This window comes from Perna viridis, chromosome 9 (assembly GCF_037379345.1).
Source record: "Perna viridis isolate PV_CMFRI_1.1 ecotype Kerala chromosome 9, ASM3737934v1, whole genome shotgun sequence".
Classification (NCBI taxonomy): domain Eukaryota; kingdom Metazoa; phylum Mollusca; class Bivalvia; order Mytilida; family Mytilidae; genus Perna; species Perna viridis.
The window spans coordinates 4311962-4331990 of NC_142453.1; the positions used below are offsets into that span (position 1 = coordinate 4311962).

At 32.0% G+C, this 20029-nt stretch overlaps 2 protein-coding genes across 6 annotated transcripts in view; one reads left to right on the forward strand and one right to left on the reverse strand.

Annotated features, from left to right (window-relative positions):
- Positions 1–15067, forward strand: part of LOC148606185 (1-phosphatidylinositol 3-phosphate 5-kinase-like) — a 52445-nt gene extending 37378 nt beyond the window's left edge. For 3 of the 5 annotated variants that reach the window (XM_088547184.1, XM_088547185.1, XM_088547188.1), the window contains 16 exons: positions 1449–1571; positions 2647–2829; positions 3494–3599; positions 3872–3967; positions 4268–4333; positions 5266–5312; positions 5839–5958; positions 6659–6754; positions 7383–7479; positions 7635–7714; positions 8565–8668; positions 9761–9889; positions 10454–10550; positions 11328–11489; positions 12404–12463; positions 13337–15067. In XM_088547184.1, coding sequence (XP_088403310.1) covers positions 1449–1571; positions 2647–2829; positions 3494–3599; positions 3872–3967; positions 4268–4333; positions 5266–5312; positions 5839–5958; positions 6659–6754; positions 7383–7479; positions 7635–7714; positions 8565–8668; positions 9761–9889; positions 10454–10550; positions 11328–11489; positions 12404–12463; positions 13337–13461 — 1691 coding nt within the window. In that variant the 3' untranslated portion in view covers positions 13462–15067. The remainder of the gene's footprint in view (positions 1–1448; positions 1572–2646; positions 2830–3493; positions 3600–3871; positions 3968–4267; positions 4334–5265; positions 5313–5838; positions 5959–6658; positions 6755–7382; positions 7480–7634; positions 7715–8564; positions 8669–9760; positions 9890–10453; positions 10551–11327; positions 11490–12403; positions 12464–13336) is intronic. The other 2 variants (XM_088547186.1, XM_088547187.1) reach the window with 2 other exon arrangements.
- Positions 15068–16997: 1930 nt separating this feature from the next.
- LOC148606186 (uncharacterized) lies at positions 16998–18875 on the reverse strand. The gene has a single exon (XM_088547189.1). The coding sequence runs from the start codon at positions 18838–18840 to the stop codon at positions 17104–17106; it is 1737 nt and encodes a 578-aa protein (XP_088403315.1). The 5' UTR covers positions 18841–18875; the 3' UTR covers positions 16998–17103.
- Positions 18876–20029: the final 1154 nt, after the last annotated feature.

Sequence of the window (20029 nt, forward strand, 5' to 3'; positions counted from 1 at the left end):
GGAAGTTCACACTGATTCAGTCACATGTTACAATATTGGACTTAGATATTTTTAAAAAAAATGGACGTTTCCAGATTTTTCTCCCTACAGTTTAACTATTTTTAATAAAATGTCCACAATTTTTTTTCAACACTTTATCATACCCCCTCCCCCCACTAACAAAGTTTGGGGGGTATATAGGAATCACCCAGTCTGTCTCCTCCTAAACCACTCAAGGAATTTTAATGAAATTTTATAGGAAAATTGGGCAAAATATGTAGATGTGCAAAGGAATAAAGTTACTGTGTGAGGACTCTAAAGGAAGATTAAGGGTTGTACAAGTAAAAACATGTCAGCACAACTCCTTAACAGCTCAAAGAGTTTTGATAAAATTTTTAGAAAGTATAGGCATCATCGGTAGATTTGCATGAATTTTAGAAAGTATAGGCATCATCGGTAGATTTGCATGAAGGAATATGACAATTGATGGAGGACTCCAAAGGGAGATACTGGTAATCCAACTTAAGGGTTTTACATGTTCAAAACTTGTCAGCGCAACTCTTCCTTTATGGCTCAAGGGATTTTGATTAAATTTTATAGGTAGGTTGGACATCATATTTAGATATGCATGAAGGAATATAGTTACTGTCAGAGGACTCTAAAGAGAAATAATCACTTCAGGGTTTGACATGTTAAAATTTGGTCAGCACAACTCCTCCTACACAGTTCAAGGGATTTTGATGAAATTTTTATAGGAAGGTTGGGTATCATAAAATTCTGTAGACGTGCAAAAAGGAATATGGTTACTTTTTGGAGGACCCCAAAGGGAGATAATCCAACTTAAAGGTTTAACCACTACTAAAGTGTGTTACTGGATTTTCCAAACGAAGAAAGACACTTAACTGATATAAAGCTTGAGCACTTGTGTTTTTGTTATACTTTCACATCTAGTTTTTGAATGGTATTGCCTGAGCAATAATTTGATAACTAAGTCGCCAAAGTGACTTATTGTTTTTACTGTGTTTTCCTGAACGTACAGATGTCCTGGCGATTTCTCTGAGACTGCTCCTTGTCTTAACAATGAAGCAAGCTCAGGGGGTGTGCATGCAACTTTTGAAGTTTCAAAATGACTGCTCAGTTCATAATGGCCAACAAAACAAAACCATAAAAAATGGAGAGAAAAAATCTATGCAGGTAATACCAGTATTTAATAGTATCTCACATGGCTGTTCTTGACCTGCTGACATCACAGGAGTAAACATTTTTTTTAAAAGCTGCCACAATTGTCAAAATTTTGAAAATTGTTGGCTTTCAATGATAATCGGCTGAATTCAACCATTTGCAGGTTTTAGCAACTTTTGTGTTTTGCTTTCAAAGACAGTGTCACTTATTATTATTTGATATTAAATTACTTGATTGAAGGAACTAGGAAGTTATCAAAAACTTAAATATAATCTGCTATATTTTAGATGTTTTAGCAGAGAGTGGTATCTACAGTGTAACTCCTGGTATCTCAGCAGGTATAAAGCAGTTCAGTGATCAATTCTCTGATTCTGTCGACTCTCACTATGTTCTACTGAAGATAGCCCAAGGCAAGTTAATTGACCAGTGACTCTCATTATGTTCTACTGTAGATTGCACAAGATAAGTTAATTGGTCAATTCTCTAATTCTGTGGACTCTCATTATGTTCTACTGTAGATTACACAAGGTAAGTTCATAGGTCAATTCTCTAATTCTGTGGACTTTCATTATGTTCTACTGTAGATTACACAAGGTAATTCATAGGTCAATTCTCTAATTCTGTGGACTTTCATTATGTTCTACTGTAGATTACACAAGGTAAGTTCATAGGTGACTTTCATTATGTTCTACTGTAGATTACACAAGATGAGTTCATAGGTCAATTCTCTAATTCTGTGGACTCTCATTATGTTCTACTGTAGATTACACAAGATGAGTTCATAGGTCAATTCTCTAATTCTGTGGACTTTCATTATGTTCTACTGTAGATTACACAAGGTAAGTTCATAGGTCAATTCTCTAATTCTGTGGACTCTCATTATGTTCTACTGTAGATTACACAAGGTAAGTTCATAGGTCAATTCTCTAATTCTGTGGACTCTCGGTATGTTCTACTGTAGATTACACAAGATAAGTTAATTGGTCAATTCTCTAATTCTGTGGACTCTCATTATGTTCTACTGTAGATTACACAAGATAAGTTAATTGGTCAATTCTCTAATTCTGTGGACTCTCGGTATGTTCTACTGTAGATTACACAAGATAAGTTAATTGGTCAATTCTCTAATTCTGTGGACTCTCATTATGTTCTACTGTAGATTACACAAGATAAGTTAATTGGTCAATTCTCTAATTCTGTGGACTCTCGGTATGTTCTACTGTAGATTACACAAGATAAGTTAATTGGTCAATTCTCAAATTCTGTGGACTCTCGGTATGTTCTACTGAAGATAAGTTTTAGACAAATAATTGTATTAGAAACCAACCTGCATTATATTTTAAACCTTGATGAAGAAATGTTCTGCTGTTAAATGCTATGAATATAAAAAGCTACATAAGTACTGTTTGCTCTTCAAATCTAGAATCCCAATTGTGACCATTTATATTTAGTCAGTATTCTGCTTATGGTTGTTTTAATTATTAGATTCAGAGAAAGAAGAGTCTAAACCAGTATCAAACAATGATGAAGTAAGACAGCCATCTATTACTGTATTTTCAAGTGAGGGTAGTGGACAGGTTACCATGGCAGCTTCAAATGACGTACCAGTTGAGAAATTTGATACTGAAAAGAAAGTGAAAAATAGGAAAGAGAGTGGCAAAAGATATGGTACTGGATTATTAATTATATAATTTTATGAAAGAGTATTCAAGGGGACCAAGATTATAGCTGAAATCAAAAGAATGTAATCTAGGGACAAAGACCAGACATTGAAAACAAACACAACAAAGAACATAAAATAACTAATATAATACATTAAAATTAACAAAAGAAAATGAGTAACTCAGACTCCAATAAAAACATGAAAATCATTTCAACTTATTACAGACAGTTTATACATAAATGACATACATGTAAATAAGGATGATATACTTTCTCCACCTTCGTTTTTTCCACCAGGGTCCGGTTGTTTGACAGATTTATCCCTGGAACAGAAGTTATCAACTGGATAAGTCTAGTACAATCTATACAACTTATCATCCAATGACATTAGATTTATCCAAGGAATAATAAATTGTATAGTTGGTATTAGACTATTCCAATGGATAATTTCAGGGGATAAATCTTTTGAACAATTGAATGTCATTCAATTCAATATCCAAAACAATTTGACTGGTTTTTTTTTATATTTTTTTTAAAGTTTTACAGACACTTTCTTATGATTTCATTGTTTGCTATGTTTTAATTATGGGTTATGATTGTACAATGTGCTCTAGTACAACTATGTCTCCAGGTTTACCCTAATTCATTCAAACTTGATTCCTTATTTCAGATGATTTCACGGACAGTCAGCAGGTAGAAAGAATCAGTGGTATAATGAAGAAAACTATTACCAACTTCCTGTCTGGGAGTGGGTTACCTCCCTTACCATTCCCATTGTAAGTATATGTGATTGGTTACCTCCCTTACCATTCCTTTTATAAATCTAGACTATGTGGTTGTTTTGTTTGGGGAAATATTTTGTTTAAAATTTCTGTGAATATAGTTAACAATTACATCATAATGAAGAATTAACATAAACCAATGAACAAATAGTATCTGATACTCAGATTCTTAAAGAAAGATGCTTTATAAAATTAGTATGAAATATTTCCTTTTTTGTCAGCATTGTTAATTCTTGAGATATTGGTATTTTTCTGGCATTTTTCAGTGATTGCAGAGAACACCACCTGTTACCAACTTGTTACAGAGTCCCTGTTGTTATATATGACTTAGAACCAAGCTCTATAATAGCTTATGGACTTAGGTATGTAGTTCAGAAGTCATAATTATTTATCATTTGGCTCAATTACTGACAACCACTAGGCCTATTATGATTATGCCTAATGGTGAATGAAATGATTGTATTTTTTTCAAATGATCTAGCATTCGTGGATTAATTAGTGCATATTGTTATATGGAGTTACCATTGAAACATTAAGAGAAACATTTTGGCTGATATCTTGGAGATTCTGATTTCCAGTTTATTTAGGGTACGATTCAGACAGATTTCCAGTTAAGGGGTTCACTCTATTGAGACTTAACAGATATTTTGCTTTCCTTCTAGTTCCTATGATTATCAACAAAGACTACTGGAAATCCAGTCATCTCTAACTTCATCTCAAAAAATAAGGTAAGATTTACATTTCTTACATGGTGTTACAAGTACAGATCCATGTAACAATCAGAAAGGACTGAAAGTATCAGGGATATATGTAAAAACTACTATTGCCTTGTTAACATTATTTGTTTCACTAATTCTGCTTCCATATTGTTTGGTAAGTCATCTGAGATAAACCACTGAGTGTACACCAAGAATCTGTGGTTCATGTGGAACAAATTATATAATGGAAAGCACCCAAAGTGGTTTAAGTACAGAACTATGTAAAAATCAAGCAGGTACAAAAAAAGTTGTGACAAATGTGAACATTTTATTGCTAAAATTTATTTGGTTCACCCTAGAAGCAATCATTGTATACTTTATAGTGCTGATTCAGTGAGATGAAGGAAGTTTTTTATGTGAAAGTTGTGTAAAATGCACTACATAAGTTTTCTGTCGTTTTAATTTCTTAGGTTAAAAACCATTCAAAATTTATCTCTCATCACCATTCTATGTATCTTAACAGAAGATTCTTAAACTATTTTTGTTAGTTAAGTGACAATCTCTATAAGAATCAGTTAATGGTGAAACATGGTATGAATAAACCGATTATTTTGATAGTGTAATTTTCCTAGTTGCACCATCAGAATCGAGGAATGAAGAAAATGTTTTCCAAATCATGTTGGTGCATTGGGATATAATTTCATTGAAATGCACTGAAAATGAACATATCTAGGGCAGATAACTCTGTTTAAAACATCATTTTTCTAAAATTCTATTGTACAATTTCTGATCAAAACCAGTGATGCAGAGATCAAATAATGGTCTTTTTAAATAGAGAAAGTATCCTTGAGTGATATTTTATTGTCAGATCGGTGAGTTTTTGACATGCATGATTCTGATTTTTTCCATTTTGCCTGATTCTTACAAACACTTACACCTAAAACTTCTAAAATTTATTTCAGTGGTAATAAAGAAAGTAAGCCAGTTGATGAAGATTTAACAGAGAATTGTAAGTGTTACCTCAAAAATAAAAAACCTATTTGATAATTAAATATTTATTACACTCCTGCAGGTTTTATCTCCTATGTAAGATCTGACATATTGTGTGCAGGTTTTGTATTTAGACACTTTTTTTTTGTACATTTTGGGCATTATCAACTAAAATTATTTTAACATAATTTTATTCCTTTTTCAAATCAAGATTTTACCATTACAGTTCTCTTTATATTTTTTTTATTAAATTCAAGTTTTTCCAATAGCCACTTTGTTGACCCTCTAAAAATCATGTGTGTTAGTAGTAGGAAATAAATTTGCTCACTCAGGATTATCTTTTTATACTCCAACAATTAAAGTATATTAGAAATACCATTTCAGTCTATCCATCTATATGCTCCATCAAAACAGTTCAATGGATTTTGAGGAAATTTTATATTATGGTTTGAAAACAATAATTTGGTAGTTGCATATTAGTCTTCCAAGACATAGTATTGTAAGAGTAATAATGTGGTTTCAGGTCTCTATTCCTTATGTTTTAGCTAAGAAGATTCCAGGTAGTATGCTGTCCTTTGTAAAGAATAAAGAAAGTAGTCCTAAGTTACCGCGAGTGGACTCAGTACGGTACAACCCTAAACTAGAGACGGCAAGTGGGGACACTGGTGAGTCATCATTAAATGGTATTGTAGTTTCACATGAAGATGAAGATAGGGGAGTGGCACTGACTCACAAAACATTGGTCATCAAACATTTGATAAAAAAGGAATAAATAAGTCATTCTAAAACATATGTATTAAACAGTTAAAAATGAACTTGGGGCATTTAAGCTACAGGGATGAATTACGAGGTAAACAAACAAAGCAGATATTGGCAAAATCGAAAGTAAATATACAGTAAAAAAAAGAATCGTAACGGTAAAATCCAGATTTGAAATAGCAGAATCCCGCAAAAAAGCAGAAAAAAATTGTCTCTGAAGCCAACATCGACCCCTGTCCATATTTTTCAGCTCTCAGAAAACAACATGCTTCTGTCTCTTTGAATAGAACATATTGGTAACTCACACACTCCTAGAAACAATTGATAAAAAGAGGTCAGGTGCTTCATTTTACTGTAAACTCAAAAATTATTGCTATCAAAGTGTTATTTTAATTAATGTGATATTGAAAAAATCCTACTTCTATGGTACCAAAAGACACAAAAGCTGAAAGGAGAACTTTGATTTTGGGAAAAAACAGTTTTGTCACATTTTTCCTGTAATAAAAGCATCACAACAATTATTACTTTACAGTATCATAGTTTATAAATTTACTGTTAGGCCAATGAAAATGTATTGGTTTTTATTTGAGTTGATTTTCATTGTAGATGAACAAGATGGTTTTTCCTTCCTGACCACCAGTCTTCCTGATTCTGATAAATACAAGTCAAATAAACAGTTTACAGGACCTCATATCGAACTACGTAAGTAAAGAAGGTCTAAATATGTAAATTAGTAATATATTTCATAGGGTCTAATAAAATGAATAACAGAATTCATGGGGACTCATAAATGTAGATTTTGTTCCATTAATAAATTTATAGATTGATACAAACTATTTAAAATTAAATACCTAAATTATTAATATATTCCATAGGGTTTGATGAAATGAATATTAACAGAATTCACAAGGACTGGAAATTGTTTTTACAATTAGAATGCAGAAATGTATTCAGTATGATAGAGTGCATAGTATTTTTAGGAAAGGATGTTACACCTGAAAAGCACATTCAGAAACGACAATACCCTTTACTACATCTTGGGTGATACAGTATAAGTGGTTATTTTTTGTGTTGACTTAATTTTCAATATAAGTTGAAAAGTTCGTCTGCCGCAGAAATTACATTATGCCAAAAAATCCTTACCCAGTTTTTGTAGAAGAATGTGAAATTTTCTACAAAAAAAAACAAACAAAAAAAACACTTACACGGTATATTTATTTGATGTGGTATTCTTGTGCTCACTATGTATGTAATGATTAAATGCCTCATAGTTGTACTCTCGTTCTTATCAAACTGATTATTATTATAGAAATGGTTATTCTATTTTTAGAATATGCTGATCACATGGCCAAGTTTTACTGCAAAGTTTATTTTGCTGAGCAGTTCAGAAAGTTGAGAAAGTTAATCTTTCCTGCTGGAGAGGAAATGTAAGTGCCTTTAATCTGCTCATAAGTTTTCAGAAGAATCTTTTAAATTGAATGAAGAAATATTGTATGGAATTCAAACTTGTTGCTGATTCAAAGAGCTTTTGCCACTTGTAGTAATAGCTATTTCCGTTAATGCCTTTGATTTATGTTCATAGGTTTATAAGGTCATTAAGTCGCTGTAAAATGTGGGATGCTAAAGGTGGAAAATCCGGATCAAAGTTCTGCAAAACTGATGGTAAGTGTTCCAACATGTATGTGTGTCTTTTGTTTGGATATTAATGCTTAAAACAAATTGTTCAGAACTAAATTTAGCTCTGAAACAAATCATAGTACATAGTACTGAAGAATGCTCCAAGGATAAACAGTGTAGTTCTCTACAGGGAAGATTGGATATTGATAAAAAAAATATAAATGGCAAAAATACAAACTTTTATTCTAACAAAAACTTTGAACAGGGGTCTGGAGGATGTGCTTTAGAAATGAATAAATTTGAATTTTAGTCTTTTTAAAATAAGCAGAAAGATTGTTTAGTGACCTCAGATTTTCTGTTAAAGTAAGGAGTATCAGATATGTTGTGTTCATTGGAAGTCGGTAAAACAATTATATGTAATAGTTATTCAATTATTTTAGAACTAGATAAGTTTCCAGTACAACTCGTAGAATCATATAACATTTGCTAATATTGAAACTTAAGGAGGTAGATCTAGGATAAGGGAAATAACTCTTTGAAATGTTTGTATCATATATTAATTTCACCAAAGCCTCTCAAGCTTCCATTTGAAACAGAATGAAATCATTCCAAGTTACCTTTGATTCTTACATGAGATTGATGTAACATGCTGAATACAAATATTCCAATGATTTGTAAGAGTTGTATCACTTACCTTAGGTCTACCTCTTTTAAATCAAGTATTTAAAATCCTCGCTTTTAAGTATGTTCATCTAATATCATCTACTGGTTCATTGTACCAGAAAATAAAAAAGTTTATAGAATAGATATTACGATCTATCCTAAATGATATTATGAATGTGATACTTTTAATTTTAATGATTCTAATATTTTATTGACTTGTTTTGTTTTTTAGATCAAAGATTTATACTGAAACAAATGTCTAGTGCTGAGATTGATGTGTTTGAAAAATTTGGACCAGAATATTTCATATTCATGCACAAGTCCTATGGGGAACAGGTGAGCTGAATTTAAGCATGTGTATAATACTGCTGTGTAGCTTTATGTTCATTTAGATTTTATCAACTGTTTAGTATTGCTGTGAAGCTTACCGGTAATGTCCATTTGATGAAGGTTAGAAGGGACTAGAAGTTATGTTAATGACATAACAGAACCATACCAAATTTGTTTATACAAAATCAACTGGCTTGCTCAAAGAGAACTAACCAATCAAAAAGCTTGTTACAAATCAAATAAAATTAGTGATCAATAGAATGTATTTTTCATGACTTGTCAAGGTTATTATAACATAATGATTGGGTTTGTTGTCTTTTGAACTCTTACTGCACAAATGCTATTTTCTTGTAAACAAATACATATATAATCAAAATGTGTCTATTGGCTAAATATTGTCAAGGCTTACACACGAGAGGCTGTCAACCCAATTATGGCACGGCTCAAAAAATAAAATTGTACCTTATATACATGACATACCTTGTACATTCCTTATGTATTCTTTAAACTGAAAATATTCTTACGTTTTCCTTTATTAAATGAATTCCTTATAAAATAATATGCCTTATAATAAATGGATTCCTTATATTAAATGCAGTCCTTAAGTACCATTCTGTGTAAGAATCAGGCAATGAGTGGCACATCATAATTCTCAATTTGGTCTTTTTTGCCTCAAATATATTCAATACATCTATAAAACAACTGAAAAGCTATTTGAATTTATCCTGAAGTATCTGTGATGTTGATATTTTTTGACTGCTTATATACGGAAAAAGTGTGGGAAAATTTTATAAACACTTTGATGGTTATTTCTGGAGGTTATCAGGTTTAAATACTTGGTTAATGCAATAAAATTTCTGTCTTTTTTTTCTTCATGTGCCACATTTTACATACATTTTGCCTGATTCTTAGACAGAGAAGTACTTAAAACCTTATAGGAAATGAATTCCAAATATTATATGCACTCTTTATATATATTTCAATTTTTGATTAAGCACATGAAAGAAATATAGAATGCTAGCAATGGGTGACAGAAGCTCAGAGTGTAAAATAATTAAACATTGGAATATGAATTGACCATTGTATATCTCATTATAGAAGCCGACAGCTTTAGGTAAGATAGTAGGAGTTTACAGGATAGGATTTAGAAATACACATACTAATGCTGGGATGAGGCAGGATTTACTGGTTATGGAGAATCTGTTTTATGGAAGGAAAATATCACAGGTATGAGAACTCTACATGTATCTCCTGAAAAATTAGTCCTATATTTTTATGATATATGTACATATTTGTTTTATATACTTCATGGTCTTGTCATTAGTTAATTAATTGTTTGTTGCCTTTAACTCCCTTCCTATTATTATAATTAAAGCACGATGAGGTTTTTTGGTTTATGGTTGTATCTTTTAGTTCTTTTTTGTAGGATGTGACCTTTGTTTGTTGTCATTTTGATATGATATATACCTGGTGGTATTTTGTCTTCATAGTAGATGTGTTTATACTTGTGGATGCCATTGAGGAAAAAATGTATTTCCCATTGTTTCCATACTGAATTCTCCTTAACTTTTAAAATTATGGCCTGACAATGTAAAATTACATTGTCTCTCTGATGTCAGAAGTGTATTCAGAGACAAATCTAGGGTCATTTGGAGCAAATTGACAAGTCTGAATTCATGTATTTTCCATATAATTTCATGTCATTCCAACCTTTGCTTTTTACTGTAACAGAACACATTACATGTTTTTGTGAATTTTTATTTGATATAAATCTTGAAAATTTTGTTTTAGACATTTGATCTGAAAGGTTCAGAGAGGAACAGACTGGCTGCTACCTCAGGGAAACAAGATGAAGAACAGGTGCTCCTAGATACCAATTTACTTAATTGTGAGTATAGATTTACTAGGAATTCCTAGGTAAAATTTGTCAAACTTGGAAAACCTTGGTGAACTTCCTTGTGTTCTAGGAGTATTTTTTTTAGCCTTGGTAAAAAGATGTTATTCGTGTATTGTTCCCTGCTCATTGGTTTTAGTTTTTGCATTGTTAAATGTAAAAGATATTATTCATGTACTGTTCCCTGATCATTGGTTTTAGTTTTTGCACTGTTAAATGTAAAAGATGTTATTCATGTACTGTTCCCTGCTCATTGGTTTTAGTTTTTGTTAAATGTAAAAAATTGTATTAATTACTGAGGCATTAATGAAACTCACTAATTAAGAACTGAAGGGAAAGGAAGAAAAAATAAACTACATTGCATTTAAATCTTGCTATAACTTAATTTTTTTCTATTTTGTTAATTGGTATAATCTATGTTTATATTTACTGAAAGAATAGTTGTAGCACATTGTCAAGTTAGGTCTTGTTTGTGACTTCATGAGGGTCAATTACTCCACACTCAGTGATGCAAAAAAATCCCATACAAATATGGTTTCATTAGGATTCAATTCTTACTATTTGGACTGATAACAGTTAGAAATACAAGTACAAGGAATGCTTCTCTTTTTTAACAGGTTGTACAAAATGACCTGGGTTTGGCCAGTAAACTGCTGTAATTCATATTATTTTGTATTATTTGTTAAAAAATTAGAAACGATTGTTAGTCAGACTTTTGAAATATAGTACAACTTCATTATTTCTTGGAAAATGTTTTCTAACTTTTTACAGTAAGCATTGAGTCACCATTGTACATCTATCCACATTCTAAAACATTGTTGATGAATGTCATCAGCCGAGATTCACAGTTCCTCTCCACAAACCTTGTCATGGATTACTCCCTACTGGTTGGACTGGATGAAAACAAAAATGAACTGGTCCTTGGAATTATAGGTAAGTAATCTATTGGTTTTGTGGTATCTCCATTGCTAATGTAATTAGTATATGAACTTGAATGTATTTGTTTATTGTACGAAATGAGAAATGTCAGTTTAACTTTGATAGAATTTATTTTCTTAATTATTAAATAAATAGTATAATAGACAAAATTTTAAAATAAAATTTCAAATCTGTTTCTTTTTTATAGAATTGTGATGTAAAAAACTTTTTTATAGTGTCCAAATTTTCTTTCGTACTCAGTTTTTTTATACTGTATGGAAAGTTATTTTTTCAGGTGTAAAATTTTGCAATTTTGAGGCAAAAAGATGTATGAAAAAACTTTGCATTTCTAATTTTTCCCCATGCTAGTTGGTCACGGAGCACTGAAACCCAGTATAAATACTTTGCAAAATTTTTTGTGGCAATTTTAGACAGTCAGCTAAAATACCGCAAAAAGGCTTCCCACAAAAATAGCCTCTATACAGTATTGAAGACATTTGTCATACTTGTATATGGAACTTAACCTACCGGTACCAGATACATGTACCTAAAATACTACAGTGTCTTATAGAAACATGTATCGGCCTCTATGTGACCAACCCTACCACAAACATGTACCTACAATACTACAGTGTCTTATAGATACATGTATTGGCCTCTATGTGACCAACCCTACAAGATATATGTACCTACAATACTGCAGTGTCTTATAGATACATGTATCAGCCTCTATGTGATCAACCCTACCAGATACATGTACCTAGAATACTACAATGTCTTATAGATACATGTATCAGCCTCTATGTGACCAATCCTAAACAGTTACATGTACCTGTAATCCTACAATGTCTTTTTTAGAAGCACAGTGTATCATAATGAATGTGACTGTTTTTGCTCTCAGTAAGTTTGTGCATTGTTTCTCATTACAGACTACATTAGGACATTCACATGGGATAAGAAGTTAGAAACCATCATAAAATCTGCTGGAGGTAAATTATTGTTGTCAAATATTTCTGTTCTGAAAATTATGTGATTATATACCTGGTTGTAGCCTATCAATTTTTGTGGTTTCTTTTAGATGCATCTACATATAATTATGAATTTCTTCCAAAATGTTAACTATTTTTGTTGGAGTCATTGAAAAGAAAACTAAGTACATTTACTTACTAGTTGTCAACTCCATGAACTACAAAAACTGATAGCCAAATATTTAAGGTACTTTGTATAGTGAGTATCACATTGTCCTTCCCACCATTTGTTGATTTAAAAGGTAAACGTAATTTTGATCTAAATTAAAGATGCCACAATGTTATTTTCTGTAATGGAGTTCCAGTAATTATACACTTCGGATTAATTCTTTAATATATCATTTTTGCTCTGCTCTCCTATCCCATCATTAAGTGATGATTAAAAATGTTTGTATAAAAAATCAACCGCTGTTATGTTTTACCCTATTAAGTGTCAGTCTCTGTAAGAATGAGGCAGTGGGTGAAACATTGTATGAAACAAACCCACTATTTTGAAGGATAAGTTTTACATTACACCATCAGAATCAAGGAAAAAAAACAAGATTTTCCATATCATTTTGGTTAATTGAGTTATAATTTCATTGAAATTCACTGAAAATGAACATTTCAAGGGTAGATAACTCTGTCAAAAACCTCATTTTGATTACATTCTATTGAAAAATGTCTGATCAAATCCAGTAATGCAGAGATCAAATAATGGTCTTATCAAATAGCAAAAGCATCTTTAAGTGAAATTATATTTTCAGATTGGTGGTTTTTTGGGTCTCTCAATATTATACATCATTTGCATGTATCCATTATTCAATAACATGTTGTCTCTCTTTATTTTTTTAGGTAAACTACCAACAGTTGTGTCCCCCGATATTTACAGAAACAGATTTTTATCAGCAATGACTCGATATTTCCTTCCTGTTCCTGATCTGTGGACTGGAAAGGACTTTGACCCTGTTCTAAGTTGATGATTTCAGTGACTAGAATGCCTATTTTGTTCTTCTGTCCAGCTAGGCCATACCTGTTGGCCTTTTTGACCCAATCTCCCTATTTAAATCATATCCCCACTCAACAAGTAGGTTAGAATAATCATGTCTGTCCAAATTTTGTGGTAGTTATCTTGACTAAAAATGTATGGATTGATTTCAAATTTGGTATGTTGCTGCATATAGATGAGGCATATTGAATATTACATGCCAAAATCTGTATCACATCCTGTATCTCCTATAGCCGAGAGTCCTATATCACCCCGGAGAGCCCACAATATATGTCCAGGGTTGATACACCATGTGATACAGATTTTAACATGTCATGTTCATTATATCATATATTTCAACCAAACTTCAAGTATTGTCTGTGAAGGGGTGCGATATAAAGTATGTGGTATAGGTCTATGGGTGTGATATAGGTGTGGAGGTGTACATGTGATTTACGGTATGCGATATTGGTCTAGATGTGAGATATTGGGTATGCATTACAGGGTTTAAACAAACACTTATAATACATTTACAAATTTAAAAATAATTTATCTTTGCCTGTGATATATATTTCCCTTTTATATATATATATATATCTATGATTTATCAAGTTATCACATTTATGATTAAATTGTTTGAACGGCAATCATTATTCAGTAAATGAAAGTAATATGATAAAAAGTGAAATCTGTTAATCCAAACCCTGAAAAAAAAAACAGCTTTAACTTTATTATCTTCTGAAGTCTCAAGTCCTCTTCTGTCTGTTTCAATCTTGAACTTTTGTGATAGAAAACCTGTTTAAAGTGGACAAAACCTTTAGCGAGAAGGTGGTTTGGTTTAGACGGATTTTACTGTACTTCAGTGGTATATTTTTTAAAGTTCTATAAATTAATGGAGTAGGTATATTAAGTTCTCCTTATATATGTTATAAGGCTTAATTTGCAACACTTGTTTTCTGCATTTTGCTTGAGCCAGAATATTTTGTAGTATGTTGTAGAGTGTTCCTTAACTTAAACTACAAATTAGCCTGGCTCAATGTGTGAATTGATCTTTGTAGCAATTTTGATATCTTCTAAAGACTCAAGTCCTCTTCTATCTGTTTTAGTTTCGAACTTTTGAAAAGGAACATCTGTCCTCACTGGACAAAAACCTTTAATTATAGTGGGGTGTGGTATAGACTGGTTTTGATGTATTTTAATGTTATATTTTAGTCCTGAAAATTAATGGAATTTCTTTTGCAGTAAGTGATACCTATTTAGTAATAATTTAGTAGCTTTCTCTAAGATATCAACTTATATGTATCTACTATAAAATTTAACATGCTGACTTACACACAATTATATGTATTTTTTTATGTGCAGTGTACATCTTGTTGATAAGCTTGAAGAATTGTTTTTTTTTAATATGCCATGGCTGTGCAATATTTTTTGTTATAGAAATTATTTAAATTAATTTATAAAATCGTCATGTTGTTTCTCTGACAGCTGTATGATCATAATAGGATATTGGAGTAAGAAGTTGCTGTATACTTATACAATGTATCACTAGAAACCAACCGGATATATCATGAAAACAATTAAAAAAATGTTGCTATATAGTTTCTAACATTTTCTTAGTTGCTAGTAATGTCTCATTTTGAAATCAAAGACTTTAAGTTTTAAATAATTAATTTCAAAAAGTACAGTAATTATCAAAAGAAAATGGCCTAGGTAATGAGTGGTACTGTTCAGAAGATATCTGCAGACAAATCTCAATGAAACATTGGAGAAGTAATGTTTCATCAAGTTTCATTAGAAGTTTGGTTAATAATGACAAACACAAAAAAAAATCATTGTGATCATATTATCACTATTAGGTCTCACAAGATAAATTGTAGATTAGTGTCCTGTGGCATATATTTCATGCATTTTGGGACAAGACAGTTGATCAATTGACCTTACACTGATTTGTACACATTAAAACATGCTTATTGTAATGTCTTAACCAACAAGAACAACAACTCGCCTGTAGTAACTTGCCTGTTGTCATGGCGCCAAACTCGGAAACATTATTCTGACTTCAGGTCAACCAGTAGTCATTTTTTCGTCTAAATGATGCATGGCTGGCAGGAATTTATTACTTACAATTTAAGTGTCTGGAGTATGACACTTGGCAAGTTCTACCTCATTTTAGGCGAACATGATAATGCACAAACTTGGAGATGGTTCAAAACCCTACAAGGTTATTGTCCAAGGTTCATAATTACTTATTCATTTCATAAAATCCCTTTTGACTACAGACACACACACATGCAATTGACAAATAATTTAAAGCATAGTGGGACCCATATGATTAAAATTAAGATTCATTATTTGCTGTCCATTTTTATCAATTCTACAGATTTTGTTGATATAAACTAATGTAATGTTTGGAGATGTTCCCCATGTATTGAAAGTGTATGACAAGCCGTTGTGGAATTTATTCCCCATTTATTGATATCAATAAATTATTAAATGGTACATATATATTCACATGTTAATAAATAAATATTTATTTCCATGAATGATTTATCAATATGTTGATAAATATTAACGTTATTAAATCATTTATTGATTTCAATAATTATATGAAGTGTTAAAGTCGAGATACCACAACGGCACCCGTCACATGTATATGAAGCCCTACATGCACGAAATGTACAGTTATAGATGTTATTTAACTAAATATTGATGATTACCCCTTTGCGTGTATAGCAGTAAATTGTTTCTATTTCATACTGAATAATATAGCTTAATGCGCACATAGACCCGTTTGGTAACGAAATGGTGCATATTATGAGTATCTCGTTTACCGTTGTCAGATACCGATCGATAAGGAACGAAATGACAATAACATTGGATATTACCCGGCATAAAAGTCTTCCGGAATGAGATTCAATAACATGTTAATAAATATAATTATCAACATGTTATTAATTCATCTATTTATTGATATCAATAAATCATTTATGCATAGGTTGATAAATATTTATTAACACGTTAGTATATATATATATATATATATATGAATATGTTATTAAATATTTATTGATATTAATAAATGGGTAATAAATTCCACAACGGCTTGACATAAAATTGTGTTCTATTTAAATTGACATGCTGGTCAATAGAAAAGTTGTCACCTAAAAACACAACAGGTGGTTTAAACTGGAACAGAATGAACCGTATCAAGTGAAAATCAGATGGTTGTGTTATATATAATAATATTTTAGAGGCTGTTTTGTTGGAAGTCCGAGGGTATATTGTGTTGATTTTGAGCCCATATTTGCCAAGAAGTAAGTATGAGCTTTAATGCTTATAAGGCCCATATATAAGCCATTTAATCCCTTGGAGCTCCAATTGTTTTTATGAAACGACACTGGATATGCTAAAGCTCAAATGCAACTCTGAATCTTAACTTTTGACATTCTGGTAAGGCGAGACTAATAATAGATCAGGTTGCCGGCAATGAATACAATTTCATTTAAATATGGGCGATGGAAACAACTATTGTAAGCATACAAATTCATTTTTAAAATTATATGAAAGTTTTGTTTCATTTACAATACATATCATACTTAAAAAATGAATGAATTTGTGTAATTTCAATTCACTTTCATGTTAAAATGTTTGCAATATAAAGTTTTGAAATCTTAGATTTTACGCCCTGTCTCCGCTGATTTTTTTCCCATTCACTGTAACAACCAATCATTAACCGACCCCTTTTGTCTATATTCAGACTCGAGGGATGTTCTATTCCAAGCCCTTCGGTACAATTAGTGATAAATTGTCCGTTCATAGAAAGCAAGTGAATTGCATGCGAGTCACGATCAGCAACAATGACATACCCAGATGATGTTGTTACAATGTCATATGGAGTGAATATTGTGCTGTCATTTATGCTTGGATGTCCGCCATATGTCCATTGTGGAGTACCCCATTCATTCAAGGTAACGACCTGTCCCGTTCTAGGCTTATAGTTGTGTTCATTGTCTGTTTCAATTTCGAATGTTTTGTGATCGATAATGCAAATATCTTGATTAATGTTCATTACGATTTTTGCAGGATAAGATAATAACCGTCTGTCTTCTGTAGAGTTATATTCAAATTTTCTTATTTTTTTCCATGAACTTGCTATATTTCTCTTGAATGTTTTAGAATATATCAAGATACCTGCTTCAATGGCAGAATATGAACTTGTGCAGTATCCTATTATCATTTTTAAATTTGAGACACATATTCCACATGATATCAGTGAATCAATATCTTGGAAATTAAAACCTGAAGATCCATTTGCAAAACATTGGATTGTATTTTTTCCCTGTGAAAGTAAAATTCCGTGATCGCAGGCGGCTATGTCGACAGCCTTGGTTGAATAATCGATCGTATTGTTATTATTTTGTGTATAGGACAGAGTTGGTACAAACTTCTTTCCTGACATCATAAAATGTTGGAATTGTTTGTATTTCTTACTGTACAAAACACTGTTCTCATTATCAAAGGAGGTAATTCCTGATATATCCGGCAATGTAACATCGAATGAAACAAGGTTCTTTAATTGAGGTACTCGCAGAACAATTCCTAGACAGTCATTATCAATATAGGTAAACTTTGGAATGTCGCTTGGGTTTTCAAATGGTGCTGTCTCAGGAACGTATAAAGGGATCTGTTCCGGTAAAGAAAATGTTTCCGAGGGGCTCGAATTCTCGAGTGCACTTTCTATTTGAAGTTTTCTTTCCTTTAATTCCTTTTCAATCTTAGCATAATACTCCTTTTTCTTTGTAATATGATTATCCTCAGGATTCCAGATAGCTTGCAATTCGGTCAAAAGATTTTCCGCTTCGTCAGTAGTTTTCTCGTTTAGTATTTGTTTCTTTTCTTCAATTTTCTCTTTAATTTCGTTGTACTGCTCAAACAGCATAGAACCGATAGCTGTGTATCTCGTGGTATTTTCGTAGAAAAGTTGGTAACTCTGGTCAATAGATGTTTTCATTTCAACAAGTTTAGATTTTCTTATGTCAAAAATTTTTGCTAACTCTTCACGCTGATTTGGTTGAATGACACACGATGCGCAAACGGACTTGTCACAGTTCTGACAAAATAAAAGACACGTGTTTTCTCGATGGGTTGAACACCGTACTTGATTTAGCTTCACCTGCTTAGACTCCTCTAAATTATAATTTTCTTTACTCTCAGTACTCACCCTTTGAATAATATGATCATGTAAATTCTTGATTTTTGAGTGGATATTCGTACAACATGTATCACACATACTAAGACTGCAAGTTTCACAATGCCATTTTATATCGAACGAAATTTCACAAAATTGACAACGTAATATCTTTTCGGCCATTTTGAAATATTGATCGAATATTTGTAGCGCTCAGGTTCAGGTATTTGTCGTATTTTATCTGAAATCATTCATTTGCTACGCATTTAATCGCACGTATCGAATTTTGTTAATAGTACGCGGGCTGAGATAACCCCCGTGCACCCCACTCATCAACCAAAATATGATTTTCAGGTACCCTTACACCTCCCATTTGCGATTTTTTTTGTCGCCAAAAAATTAACTGAAACATGTTTGTATTTTTTGTCTACTTTTTATACCTTGTTGAGGCGAAAATCTATTTTTTACGTTCTTTGATTTTTCGAACTTAATTGAAAAGTGGGGTGCATGGTGGACCTTCCCAGCCCATGGACTAATAATGTCAAGTGGCAAAAGCTAAAAGAAAGCCATCGAATTGACACATTTTAGTTCTAAATCTGTAACAAGACTACAACTTGGAACGATCCGTGAACATGACCGTCAAGTCACGAACTATTGCTAGGGAAATGAGGATATGGTGTTGAGATATAAGGAATTGTTGAAGCAAGATGGAAAGACACAGGGCAAATGCGTTTATCATCAGGAGAGAAAATACTTTACTCAGGACATGTTGAGGAGTAGGCCATTCATTGGGAAGCATCCAAGGAAACACAGAAAACAATTATTGAATAGGAACCAGTGAGCCCAAGAATAATTACTACAAATTTTAAAACGGCACATAACCGCATATCACTCAACATCATTCAATGCTATGCCCCAACCAATAATTTTGTTTGCTACTTGAGGAAACAACAAGAAAATGTAGTGCAAGAGACATCACCATCGTCATTGGAGATATTAATGCAAAGGTAAGAACAGATAACATCGGCTTTGAAGAAATAATGGGAACAAAAAATATAGGTACTATGAACGAGAAATGAGAATTTTGCAAGTTTTTGTGCCACATACAACCTCAAAAATCAACACCAAAATCAGATTGTGAAACTCTAATATTGGCTGTGAGTCTGGAAAAACTACAAAATACTTCATAAGTAAGTTACAAGTCTGTATTTATAACTGCTTCAAACAAATGCCGAAGATCAGATGGCCCGAGAAAATCACAAATGTATATCTATGAGAGAAGATCAAACAACTCCTTGTAGAGTCAGAACTGAAGAAGCGGAAATAAGAAGCGAAAATGGCGCTGGATAGGTCACACCTTACGAAAGCATCC

Excerpts from the sequence above, each read along its gene's own strand:
- LOC148606186 (XM_088547189.1), bottom strand. The coding sequence starts at position 18,840 with ATGGCCGAAAAGATATTACGTTGTCAATTTTGTGAAATTTCGTTCGAT.